The sequence below is a fragment of the Cenococcum geophilum genome (genome assembly GCF_001692895.1).
Source record: "Cenococcum geophilum 1.58 unplaced genomic scaffold K441scaffold_64, whole genome shotgun sequence".
In the NCBI taxonomy this organism is placed as follows: Eukaryota; Fungi; Ascomycota; class Dothideomycetes; order Gloniales; family Gloniaceae; genus Cenococcum; species Cenococcum geophilum.
Window position 1 is genome coordinate 115629 of NW_027137622.1, and position 12793 is coordinate 128421.

Consider the following 12793-nt stretch of genomic DNA (forward strand, 5'->3'; position numbering starts at 1 on the left):
TCTCCCGTAGATTTAGCAAATGAGTGCCATGAACCTTCCCCTCACAGCCTAGTGCTTAGATTTATGGCTGGGCGGATGATCTGCGAGCCGAGCATGGCGTTGTGGGGAAGGCCCTAAAAGACTTAAGCGCGGAGAGGGGTTTTCGACCTTCGCTTGCAGCCTATCGTCATGGTTCCACAGTAGACCGGCAGGCGGCTGCTCACGGCTGTCATTTGCATTATCGGAAGGCATAGCTCATCCTGCTACCTCAGTAACAATCCCCTCCTCCAATTTTACCATGCAGCCCAACGAAACCACCTAAGAGGCTCAGTGAGAAGATCTACATCGTCACTAGACTTCCCTTTGTTAGTAACATGGTCTTCAGTGTGCACCAAATGCACCAGTACCTGTTCCTGCTGTGGTCCACCGTGACAAAATGGCAGTTCTCCTTCCTGGTAAGTGGAGTCCAATCTCCGGAAACTCTGGAAGGTCGCCAGGGTGGTCTGAGCAGAGACAGATGGCATCGCAAGGCTGCCTATGGACCTCCCTGTAATAGTCATCTCCATTGAAGCTTCGTTCTTGATCTCCCAACACTTCTTCCCCAGTTTGTCGCTTATGCACCCTGCGAGTTCTTCATTGCTGTACCTGGGAAAGCGTCATACCAGGGCTGCTGACCCGCGGGGATCTGGGATTTTTTGCCGTTCGTAATGACCAACCTGGAATTGAGTATATGATGTGGCCCCTCCTCTATTCCATTCACTGTTAGCAGGCATTCTTTGCTTCGTCAATTCACCTGTTCAGACCTGCCATCCATCGTTGCTGATCGACGCGTCCAATTGTGTTTTCTCAGGACCTTTCACCTTTGCCAAGCAGTTTATCCAGCATGGCGCTCTCATCCTTCAAGATGGCTGCTTTCTTGGTATCCTCTTTTCTGACTCTTGTTGCTGGACAGACGACCACCAATTCCACAGATGGCCTTAGCGCGTCAGCGGCGACCATCGAGACTGCAACTATTGAGGGCGCACCGACTACCTTCCGCCCAATATTTACTGTTCCTGCATCAGCAGACGTTGGTGCGAATATTCTCCCAAACATTCAAGATCCACAAGCCGTAGACGCTCAAAAAGTGTGCCCTGGATACATAGCATTGAATGTGCAGGAAAACGCGTACGGCCTTTCTGCCGTATTAACTCTTGCTGGCAAGGCTTGCAACGTCTATGGTACTGATATCGATACTCTGAATCTCACGGTCCAGTATCAATCAACGGACCGCCTCTCTATCAACATTAGCCCAGCGCGTATTGTAAGTGAACTCAATCAAGAATGTTTCCACAACATATTTTCAAGGTTGTGGATGTAGGTCTTCCATGCTAATCTATGTAGGATGCATCTAATTATTCCCATTACATACTCTCTGAGCAGCTTGTACCACGTCCGATGCTGGATACCACTTACAAGCCGAATACTCAAGCCAACGACCTTGAATTCGAGTGGAGTAATGACCCGACTTTCTCTTTCACTGTGATACGGAAATCGACTGGTGATATTCTTTACAGCTCCAAGGGCAGCGTTCTCGTGTACGAAAACCAATTCATTGAGTTCGTATCTTCACTCCCAGAAAACTACAACCTCTATGGCCTTGGTGAGAGAATTCATGGCTTAAGGTTAGGGAACAACTTTACGGCTACGATATATGCCGCCGATGCAGGAGACCCAATTGATTACAACATTTATGGAAGCCACCCCTTCTATCTAGACACTAGATATTTTGAGGTTAACTCCAAAACGGGCAAAAAGACTCTTGTCATTGACACCAGTGCGAAACCAAATACCCAATATGAATCGTACTCTCACGGTGTCTACCTCCGGAATGCTCATGGCCAAGAAATAGTCTTGAGGCCAGAGAATATCACGTGGAGAACTCTGGGAGGGAGCATCGATCTTTACTTCTTCGATGGTCCAAGCCAACCAGAGGTTACGAAGCAATACAAGTTGGGAGCCATTGGATTACCCGCAATGCAACAATACTTTACTTTCGGGTATCATCAATGTCGTTGGGGATATAAGAACTGGACTCAACTTAGCGAGGTAATTTATCTGCAAGGAGTTTTCATAGTAATGCTAATGAGTGGCTGAAGGTTGTGGCTACATTTCGCAAGTTCGATATTCCGCTCGAGAATATCTGGACGGATATTGATTGTAAGCCGGTTCTACTATGCTTCTTGTCATGGAGACTGGCTAGCTAATTACATGCAAAGATATGGACCAGTACCGTGATTTCACCGTGGATTCGAACACCTTTCCCGTCTCCGAGGGGCAGGCATTCTTATCGCAGTTGCATGCCAACGGGCAACATTACATTCCCATCGTCGACTCGGCGATATATATCCCGAACCCGAACAACGCAAGCGATGCTTACGGTGTTTATACAAGAGGTAATAGCTCCGGCGTGTTCATGACGAATCCTGATGGAAGCCAATATATTGGTGCGGTGTGGCCAGGGTATACGGTCTTCCCAGACTGGCATGCCGAAGAATCTGTGCCGTGGTGGGGAAACGAGATGTAAGTCAGCTATTAACAGACATGACAGCTACTAACATCATCCTAGGGTTAACTGGCATCATGAAATTCCATTCGACGGAATCTGGATTGACATGTCCGAAGTCTCCTCCTTCTGCGTTGGCTCATGCGGTTCAGGCAACGTGACGATGAATTATGTACATCCACCATTCAGTTTACCAGGCGAACCCGGCGGCATAATATACGATTACCCTGAAGGCTTCAACATCACCAATACGACTGAAGCAGCTTCTGCATCTGCCGCTTCTTCGAGCCAGGCAGCAGCGGCGTCATCCTCAGCCGGCCCGACTACTTCAACATCAACAGTTTACCTTCGCACAACACCTACCCCTTATGTGAGAGATGTCAACCACCCCCCATACGTTATCAATAATGTTCAGGGTGATCTTGCGGTGCACGCTGTATCTCCCAACGCGACCCATCGCGATGGAGTTGAAGAATACGATGTTCACAATCTTTTTGGGTATACTAGCATATTTTCCATCTCACATAGAATCTGTATTCTCACAGGTGCTTAGCCATCAAATCCTGAACGCGACATACCAGGGTCTTTTAGCCATATTCCCAACGAAACGTCCCTTCATTATTGGGAGGTCCACTTTTGCAGGATCGGGCAAATGGGCTGGTCACTGGGGTGGTGACAACGCATCCAAATGGTACTACATGTATTTCTCGATTCCGCAAGCTCTATCGTTCAGCTTGTTTGGAATCCCAATGTTTGGTGTTGATACTTGTGGCTTTAACGGCAACTCAGACGAAGAGCTATGTAATCGCTGGATGCAGCTTTCGGCCTTCTTTCCATTCTACAGGAACCATAATGTACTATCAGCAAACTCTCAGGAGCCATATGTATGGGATTCAGTCATCGCTGCGACAAAGGCGGCAATATATATCCGTTATAGGTATTTCCCTTAATGTCTCATCCAAAAAAGTCCACAACTAACTTGATCAACTAAAAGCCTCTTGCCGTACATGTACACCCTCTTCCACTTCTCACATACAACAGGCAGCACCGTTATGCGAGCTCTACCATGGGAATTCCCTAAGGACCCCTCTCTAGCAAACGCAGACCGCCAATTCCTACTTGGCCCATCTCTCATGGTCATTCCTGTCTTAGACCAGGGCGCCACTAGTGTCAACGGTGTATTCCCTGGAATCTCTGAAGGCGAAGTTTGGTACGACTGGTACGCACAAACCAAGGTTAAGGCAAGTGCCTGGCAAAATATGACTATCGATGCTCCCCTAGGCCATATCCCCGTCTATATTCGAGGCAATTCCATATTGCCAACGCAAGAACCTGGTTACACGACGGCTGAAAGCCGAAAGAATCCGTGGGGCCTCCTTGTAGCTCTTAGCGCTGGGGGAGCCGCGACAGGGCAGTTATATATTGACGATGGTGAGAGCCTCAACCCGAGCGCAACACTATCCGTCGAGCTTGAGGCTTCTCATGGTCATCTGTCCTCCAAAGCTATCGGCACCTATGTAGATACCAATCCATTGGCAAATGTGACGGTTATGGGTGTGAGCAGCTGCTCTGGCAAGGTGTCGCTTAATGGAAAGCCAGTTAGTTCTGGAGTCAACTATAATAAGGCCAGCGGTGTGCTGAGTATCACTGGTTTGGACAAGCTGACTAGTTCTGGCGCGTGGAAGCAGAATTGGGAATTGACATGGACCTAGATACTTTTAAGCTTTTAAGGGAGGTGGTTTGGGGCACTTCCTTGATGAAGTTTATAGACTTTCATGAATCTTAGTGTAGATAAGCTAAATTTGAACGCCACTTTCGAGAGTAGTGGGATGCGTTGAACAATTGTTCTGATAGCGTTTTAAATCACCATGAGAATGTCTAAGAGACTTACTGAAAAGCTCATTTGCGATTACTCAACTAGCTGAGAGGCTTCATGACATCATTTCCCCGGCGTGAAATTTCATCTTACTATTAAGCCGAAGGACTTAAGAAGTCTTATATCAAAGTGAATATTAAGTCGGTACCAGTGTTCTGAGTCAGACATTGGACGTGGTGGCCAGCTGTTTACACTGTACATATACATATTATTACAGGTCTACAAATACCGTTCTATGAGAGCCTCGAAGTACTTTCTCCCATCCTCGCCACTCGTCTCTATGCCTCTATTGTACTCTTTACCATCAAGCGTCCCTTTTAATACCTCCATAGCGTATTCCTCTGTCGCTTCCGGCTGGTTAGCGATCTCAAGCCTCATTTTCCCATTATTAGCCTCCGTTGGCCCTACAACGATGATGAGGTTGTACCGCAGCTTCTCTGCGTCATGGATCTTTTTCCCCAATGACCGCGGCGACGTATCTGTGTCGACATGCGTTCAAGTAGCTGTGGGCCCGGGAGACCACTCGATAAGCGACTGCGAGCATGACCACTAAGCTGGCGTTGCATGTTGTGGACGTGTGATAGAACTTCTGGGTCCTGGTTGAGGCTGAGGATAATAGCGGGACGTGGCGAGAACCAGAAAGGGTAAATGCCGGCACAATGCTCGATGAGCAATGCCATAAATTGCTCGAGCGAACCTAGAATTGCACGGTGAATTATCACAGGCCTTGCGTGGCGGTTCTCGAGAGTCGTTTTAGAGCCTTCATATGATGAGACTGCCGTCTCGAGATCTTCTGATGCAGCTTGGCATTGCAGCTTGAAACGTTGAGGTAGCTGGAAGTCTAGCTGGATCGTGGCGGTCTGACGCCCCTCGCCGTGAGAGTCCTTGACGATGATATCAATCTTAGGCCCGTAGAACGCTTCATCCCCTCCCTTGATGCTCCATTCTCGTCCACTATGCTCAAGAGCAGACTTCAGTTGCTCTTCGGCCTTATTCCAGTCCTCAATAGCCCCAATGAAGTGGTCTGCCGGCCGGGTTTACAGTAGTAACTTATATGGCCCCAACCCAAACGTGTCGTAGACCATCCCGACAAAATCCAACGTGCTTCTAATCTCATCCAAAATCTGCGACGGCCTGCAGAAGATGTGCGCATCATCTTGGTGACCTCTTCACCCGTGTCAACCTACTCAGTGCGCCTGATATTTCATTCCTATGTAGCGCGCTGAAGTCGGCGTATCGTATAGGTAGGTCGCGATAACTCCGAGTCCTGCTTGCGAAGATTAGGCAGTGTCCAGAGAAGTTCATAGGCTTTGCCCAAACTCTTCATCCTGTCCAATCTCAGTATTGGCCGTTTGACCGGATGCGCCTCGTCCCTTGACTTCAAACATGTCTTCGGCATAATTCTCCCAGTGGCCTAACATCTCCCAAAGTGACTTCTTGCAGATAGTCGGAGTGATGACTTCGGTAAAGCCGAATTGTGGATACCGGGCGCGAAGGAATGATTGCAGCTTGTTGAAAATGGCCGCGCCATTGGGGAGGAAAAGAGGTGATCCAGGGATATTGCGAGGTCATGAAGAGCTCATGGCTTTGGGCGAGGGTTCGATGGTCAGTCGAAGGTGTTAGAGGATCTCTAGAAGTAGAATTTAATGTCGCACTGGGTGATATCGATGGAGCAGATTTCAATCCACTAAACCCTAAGGATTTTTGGGCCGAGCAAGAACAGCTCCGGACAACAGTTGAAGGACTTTGGCAGACATAACAAGGTCTTAACCGCACGTATCCTGAATTATGCGACAGACGAAGTGGTGGGCGCAGAGAGAGCATCGAGTAGGTTTGAAAGTCATTGCAACACTCAAGATTTGGGAGGGAAGATTGCTTGGCAGGTGACAGCAAGGCAGCTTAAATTCCCTGCAAATTAATTCGTCCAACAAATGCATACTTTTCCAGCCTATTGGAGCCGAGCACTTGAACACGCTACAAGCCGTTTAACTGGCCAGCGTCATGGTATGCGCTGGAGGCAAAAGACAATGATGGAACCGCCTTTTCACGACCTGAGCACATTCACCAGCCACCTCCATTTCACCGTGCGCACACCCTTCAGAAGTTTCTCTTCAGAGCCATCGAACAGGCTGCAGCCTCTCGTCAACCTCGTTGAGTTGTTTTCCTGAAACTAAAGTATTGTACCTATAAGATCCTCGAGTCTTTAAATCCCACCATTTCTACCTTACCCTTCTTCGTCACGCTTGCTAAAACACGAAAGAATTATTTAGACCTTCTGCAATAGGCCTTGGCCACTACCGCATCAATTGACGTGTTCAAGATGAAGTCTCATGGCGAGAGGTCACAAGCGAGTCTTGAGGATTCATGGGGAAATGTAGAATATGAGGATGTTGATGATAACTACAGTAGCGGCACAGCAAGTGTTTCCGGTTCTGAATATGGCTCGGGGAATGACATCCCTACACCTCTACCATCAAAGAAAGAAAAAGCATCGCCTCATCCGTCAAAGAGTCAACCAGGCTTGTCATCTCAAACCCTCTGGGAATCCCGAGTATCAACACCGCCTACGAGGAAATCACCGCTTTTAAATTCGCAATTCAATTCACCGGAACCATCGTTTATAATGCCATCGATGACGCCATCTTCAGAGGGATCGTGGGTTAAAGCATCCCCTCTCAGAAACTCTCAGCTATCCAAACGCCAGCCACGGCGAAGCACAACCCCAATGGATTCCCCGCCCAGGCCTTCTCCTCGCATATCTAGACATGGCCATCCCGTGCAGCCCAAAAAGCAGCATTCTTCTCCTACTCCTCAGAAAGAGGAATATGCTTGGCTCTCTCCTAATTTATTGATCGAGAATCTCATTCGACCAATATTCGATTACTTCCTCTCAATCATCGGCCTCACCCTCCGGCTTTTGAAGCCAGTGTTTTCTTATGTACTTCTGTCCCTCCTTCTCATCGCCTTATTCACGAGGGAAGCGAACTTTCTCACTACTAGCATCTACGGTGTCCTCTCCCCAATCTGCCTCATTCCGGGTTCCTCATACCTCAACCTTCCATTCTGCGGTCTCTTGCTGCCTCAACAGACTGGACAGGCTGAATTTAAAGAGCTCATGAAGGTTCAGAGCGTGTTCGAAGATGTCCTCCACTCGTCCATCGACGGTGCCAGTCTTCCCTTGGATATGAAGCGCAGCGAAGCCTCAATCCGAGATCTCAAACACGTGGTTCGCTTCTCTACCTTACCTTCGCGTAACGAGCTGGGTGTTGAGTTCCAAGGCTTCGTCGACACAGCGCGCCAAGCTTCATCCGATCTCACCCGCTTCAATTCACGCATCGGGCGTGCTGTTGACCAAATCCTTAACATAAACCGATGGACTATCCAAATTCTTGATGGCATTTCCAACAAGGAGGCAAGCACTGGGGTTATTTCTCGGCTTATATCTGCTATAGACCCGTTCTCCAGTTTCAGGGCTGCACCCCGCACCGTCCACGAAATCTTGTTCGAGCAGTACCTTCGCCATACGAAAGCAATTGAGGAGCAAATCTCTTCCCTTATCATGGAGGCCCAAGCTCTTCTGGGTGTTCTGGACAATCTCGACGTGCGTCTCGACGTTATTGCTGGCATTGCAACCCGCGACGGCATCGTAGCAAAGGGCAACCGGGATGAGCTCTTTGAGTACCTCTGGACAAAGCTCGGTGGTAACCGGGCCTCTGTCGCGAAGCTCAACGAGCAGCTTAGACTCCTTAGGGAAGTCACTACTTACCGAAAGACGGCGTGGAAGCACGTGAGTGCCACGGCGCTGAAATTGCAAGAAATTGCGGTAGGCTTGGAGGACCTGAGGGAGAGAGTGGCGGAGCCAGAAATCGTTGGCACTAGAGAGGAGGTTCCACTTTCGTTCCACTTGGAGAACATCCGGATGGGGGTTGAAAGGCTGGAAGGTGTCAGAGGCGAAACGAGAAGAATGGAAGGTGAAAACTACAGGAGGATCCTCGATAAAGCTATGCTAGAGGAACAGAAGCTTCTTGCGGAAGATGGAGCAAGGGTTAGAACGGTGGATGTCAAAGTTAGGTGAGCAGACGAGCGACTGGTTGGCTCAGGTGTATTGGCGGTTATATATGCGCTGGTCCAAAACCGCCACTCGTTTGGTGTTTGGGGTTTCTGGGAGCAATTTTTGATATTGTGGGTCGCGATAACGGGTAGTATTGGTTACTGAGACCTTCTGGCGTCTGGATTCATTCTCTGGGAAAGAGTAGATATTCAAGATACCCCAGATGTTCTTTAAGCCAGGGCAGTCTTAATTAAATAAAATATGAACATTTAAGTAAATCGCGTCTTGCCCGAGAAATGCATAATCTCATCATAGCATCTGTACCTCCACTAAACATCTCCTCACTCCACCACCATTGCCTTCTCCTCCTAGCCCATCAAATTCAATCTCATATGCTACTGCTCCCCGATTAGAGCATTCTATTCTGAACGTATCGACGCTGCCTCCAACCCCGAAATACACTCTCTTTGCTGCCACGACTGCTTTCCCAGACCGTACGCGAGACAAGATTCCTATCATTGCTTCAGTGAACGCAGAAAGGCTCGAAGGTGAGTAGATTGTTTCCGAAGCGATGACGAATGTGTTCATTTCCGGCGCCGTGGCAATGAGCGGGAGTAATTTAGAGGTGGGCGTCCAGGACCCCGAAATGAGTGTGAGCGTAATCGGAAGGGAGACAAGAACCTGGCGGAAGGAGGCTACCAGTTCTGGGGTTATATTGAGATCACCATTTTGTTCGGTGAGAAGAGGGTTTGGCTGATCAGTCGAGAATGGGGACGTCGTAGCAGGTAGGGTGGAAGCGAAGGTGAGAAGAAGGTTGGGAAGCGTGACGAGGCGCAGGACAGAGGCATTATAGTCTGCTAAGGTGAGGTAGAGTGGAATTGACTGAGTGATGGCATAATGAAATAGTAGAAGGGTGGGAAGAGCTGTGCCACAGCCAAGCTAGGGAAAGGTTAGATTTCAGGTCTCTAAAAAGTACTTCCTAGAGAATTAAGTTATGAAGCATGAGGAGGGAACGAATACCTCAATAACATGGTCAACTCTACATAAATCATCAAGATCCTTTCTCGGGCCGCGATCGAGCAAAAATTTAACCAGATCAATGGAGCACTCCCAACTCTTGAATCCCCCTTCGTAGACGTTGGTCTTGATGTCGGAGTTATCCAAGCCAGCTACAGGAGCAATATCTGCGCCATCGTCTTCTGTCATCAACTGCATGCGAATATCGAAGAGCTCACGACGTGGAAGACGGGTCTTGTAGCCTTTTGGGGACTCGATATCTAGATGGCTATAGGATATCTTGGAGGGGAGTGTGGAGAGCTACATAGATGTTTAGTATCCATACCATATGCGTGATTGAAATTTATAAGCTAAGGACGCTTGACCATTTGAATTCGTAGAATAACCCCATTTGAGGTAATGACAATAGCAATAAATGAGAATTGTTGAGACATAAATCGACCCCACTACTATACGGAAGAAAATTAAGGAAAGGTCATTCACTCCTTGAAAATTGATTAAGATACAGCAAACGGTACGCGTGAATACACACACGAGTCATGCTTCTTACCTACCAATTCTTCAATATCATGAGTTTGGGCTTCGACTAGGGGAGGGCCTGAAATGGAAGCATGCTCTGGAACAGCTGAAGTTCCCGGCTCAAGGTCGTTCTGCGCATCATTAGAATCAGCTTCTATGTCATCGCCGGAGAAACTAAAGCTGAAAGGCTGGGCCATATTTTGCATCTGTGATGTTAGTGTGGGCGTTATAAGAAGTGAATCTTCAACCCCGAAAAGTAACAGTCCCGACGTAGCGCGTCAAGACCCCTCCGCCACGCGCGCTTAGGCTAAATTTTACTAAAAACAAGTCCCCTTTTTAATAAAATTTTGTAAATTTCTATATATAGCTTAGTAAATACTTATATATATATATATATTTAATCTTTTTAAAAAAAAAATTTATTAAATTATTATAATAGAACTTAGTACTAGGGTCTTAAATATATAATCCACTAATAAAATTAACCGTTTAATAAATTTTTAAAATTTCAAACTAAAATTCCCCTTAAATTCTTAATATTTTATAGAGGGGAAATTTAGGCTTATTATTATTATTTAATCTTAATTAATATCTAATACGGTTCTAATTATGGTCTATATAGATAAATTCTACTAAGTTGTATATAAAAAACCTCTAAGGGTAAACGTAAGAGGTAATACAGTATATATCCCTCTAGGTAGTACGCTCGTATTATATTAACGGGAGAAAAAATACTATTAGGTTGCTGCTCTAAGACTCCTATATAGGAGTATCCTAATTACCTATCTTACCCTATTTACTGCTTATACTATACTTTTATTTAAATTAAGAATAATATAAAATTAATATTATCCTACCCTTACTTTTATTTAATTACCTTATATATATACGCCTATATTAGCAATTTATTTATACCTCCTAGTAATACTAATAGGCTCCTATTAGGGCTGCCAGGAGCTCTAAAAGACACTTATACTCGGCTTCCTATTAAAAACCTATTAGGAGGCTCCCTAGACAATTAGGACGATTAGGGCGATTAGGACAATTAGGACAATTAGGATAACTAGGACAATTAGGACAATTAGGACAATTAAGACAATTAGAACAATTAAAATAATAGATTTCAAAATAAGGTATATTAATACTTTAGTATTTATAGTAGTTATGTAATGGAATTCCCCAGAAGGTATATATTAGATAAGACAGAAGGAGGTCTTATCTATGTTCCAGAAGGAGGTCTCATCTATATTCCAGAAGGAGGTCTCATCTATGTTCTAAAAGGAGGTCTTACCTATATTCCATCTACGTCCTAGAAGACACGGTTAGACAGATAAGGGGCAAAGGGTTTTACTAGCGTCTTAGAAAGATCATATAGGGAGCTAGTTCTCCTCTAGAGAAGAACTAGCAATTAGTCTCTAAATAGAAGTAGTTAGAAGTATTTATTCTTTAATATATAAAACTCATTCTACCTTTAATTTACCTTTTATTTACCTTTAACTTACCTTTTACTTACCGGTAACACTGTTAATTAGATAATTATACGTTTTAGTTAGGCTGGCCTCTTATAATTCTAATTGTTTATAATCCGTTAAGAATATACGGCTATTAATTAATAATAACGAACCATACTCCTATACCCCATAAAGTAACGCCCTTACTATAAGAGGCTTAAAGAGTCTCCCTAGAGGAGCGCATTCCCTCTTCCTACAAAGAAGCCACGGTTGGTCCGTCTAACCTTACAAGACCCTTAGAAACGATTACCGCTAAAAAGTTATTAGAGCGGTCGCTATATAAGACCCTATAAAAAACAAAGGAGTTAGAGATATAATTAAGATAAGTATATTAAAACTACTAAGAACAATTATAAGAACAATTAGGGGAAGTATAGACACCCTAGACACGAAGCGGACTTAAAGGGGTAACGCCACACTATACTATAACGTTAGAAAAACCTAAATTCCGCATAAAGGAACCTAATAAGTACTATAGTAATAGTCTTCGGAACTGTAATCGTTTTATCCAATAATACAAAACTAAGTTTTGGCTAAATCTAAAACGTTACTCTAATAAGTATAATTAGACACTAATTACTTCTACCTTCCTGCGTGGCACCGTTAAAAGTTTATAGACATGCTATAAAAAAAAACTTACTACACCCCTTAAATTTAGCGAACTTAGGACCTAGTTGGTCGATTAGGTCTAAGACCCTACTAATTAAGGGATGGACTACAACCAGCGATACCATAACGCCAAACAGCGGGATAGTTAGACTGTGGTCTAGTTCGTAAACTACTTAAAAAAACTAGAAGATAATATACCCTACTTAGATCTATGGGATAACGCTATATAACTTTACTAGCTACTCACTAAGCTACGACCTAAAATTCGACAGGCCATATAAGAGAAGGGCGAAATTCCTACCTCTTAAGAAAAGCTTATCTCTAAAGCTACTTGGATTAAGAGTACTAAAAGAGACTATTTAGGTAAGCGAAAGGAACGAGACGCCAATAATAAAGAGCGTAGGACTAGACCTAGCTTTAATAATAGGGGCAGATTCCGACCTAACCGCTCTATAAAAGGACAACGCAAGTAGGCCTCGCAGCCCTAAAGCAACGCTAGTTAACCCTAAAATAATAATAGGCAGAGACCTAATCTGTAGGAGGGGAACTGGGAGATACATACCTGTTATAACTGCGGCAAGAAGGGCTATATAAGCCGCTTCTACCGGCAAAAGAAGTAAGAGTCGGCCTAATTGGGAAAAGAGACAGCCTAGTAGATCTTTACTCCCTTACACTAGGCCAGTAAG

At 45.4% G+C, this 12793-nt stretch overlaps 4 protein-coding genes across 4 annotated transcripts; 2 read left to right on the forward strand and 2 right to left on the reverse strand.

Moving 5' to 3' along the window:
• Nucleotides 1-862: 862 nt before the first annotated feature.
• Nucleotides 863-4236, forward strand: K441DRAFT_681568 (glycoside hydrolase family 31 protein; the record flags this gene model as incomplete). Its single annotated transcript, XM_067651488.1, has 7 exons — nucleotides 863-1282; nucleotides 1363-2067; nucleotides 2118-2178; nucleotides 2238-2541; nucleotides 2588-3022; nucleotides 3078-3461; nucleotides 3519-4236. The coding sequence occupies 7 exons, from the start codon at nucleotides 863-865 to the stop codon at nucleotides 4234-4236; spliced, it is 3027 nt and encodes a 1008-aa protein (XP_067498237.1).
• A 234-nt stretch (nucleotides 4237-4470) lies between these two features.
• K441DRAFT_708630 (class II aaRS and biotin synthetase) lies at nucleotides 4471-6224 on the reverse strand (the record flags this gene model as incomplete). The annotated part of the gene is made up of 6 exons (XM_067653790.1): nucleotides 4471-4879; nucleotides 4948-5401; nucleotides 5483-5534; nucleotides 5566-5670; nucleotides 5721-5908; nucleotides 6132-6224. 6 exons carry the CDS (start codon nucleotides 6222-6224, stop codon nucleotides 4620-4622), a joined length of 1152 nt encoding a protein of 383 aa, XP_067498238.1. The 3' UTR covers nucleotides 4471-4619.
• Nucleotides 6225-6365: 141 nt separating this feature from the next.
• On the forward strand, nucleotides 6366-8724 carry K441DRAFT_668557 (uncharacterized protein). The gene has a single exon (XM_067650016.1). It carries the CDS (start codon nucleotides 6721-6723, stop codon nucleotides 8473-8475), a length of 1755 nt encoding a protein of 584 aa, XP_067498239.1. The 5' UTR covers nucleotides 6366-6720; the 3' UTR covers nucleotides 8476-8724.
• Nucleotides 8725-8760: 36 nt separating this feature from the next.
• K441DRAFT_587091 (uncharacterized protein) lies at nucleotides 8761-10184 on the reverse strand (the record flags this gene model as incomplete). The annotated part of the gene is made up of 3 exons (XM_067644660.1): nucleotides 8761-9390; nucleotides 9472-9768; nucleotides 10023-10184. The coding sequence occupies 3 exons, from the start codon at nucleotides 10182-10184 to the stop codon at nucleotides 8761-8763; spliced, it is 1089 nt and encodes a 362-aa protein (XP_067498240.1).
• Nucleotides 10185-12793: the final 2609 nt, after the last annotated feature.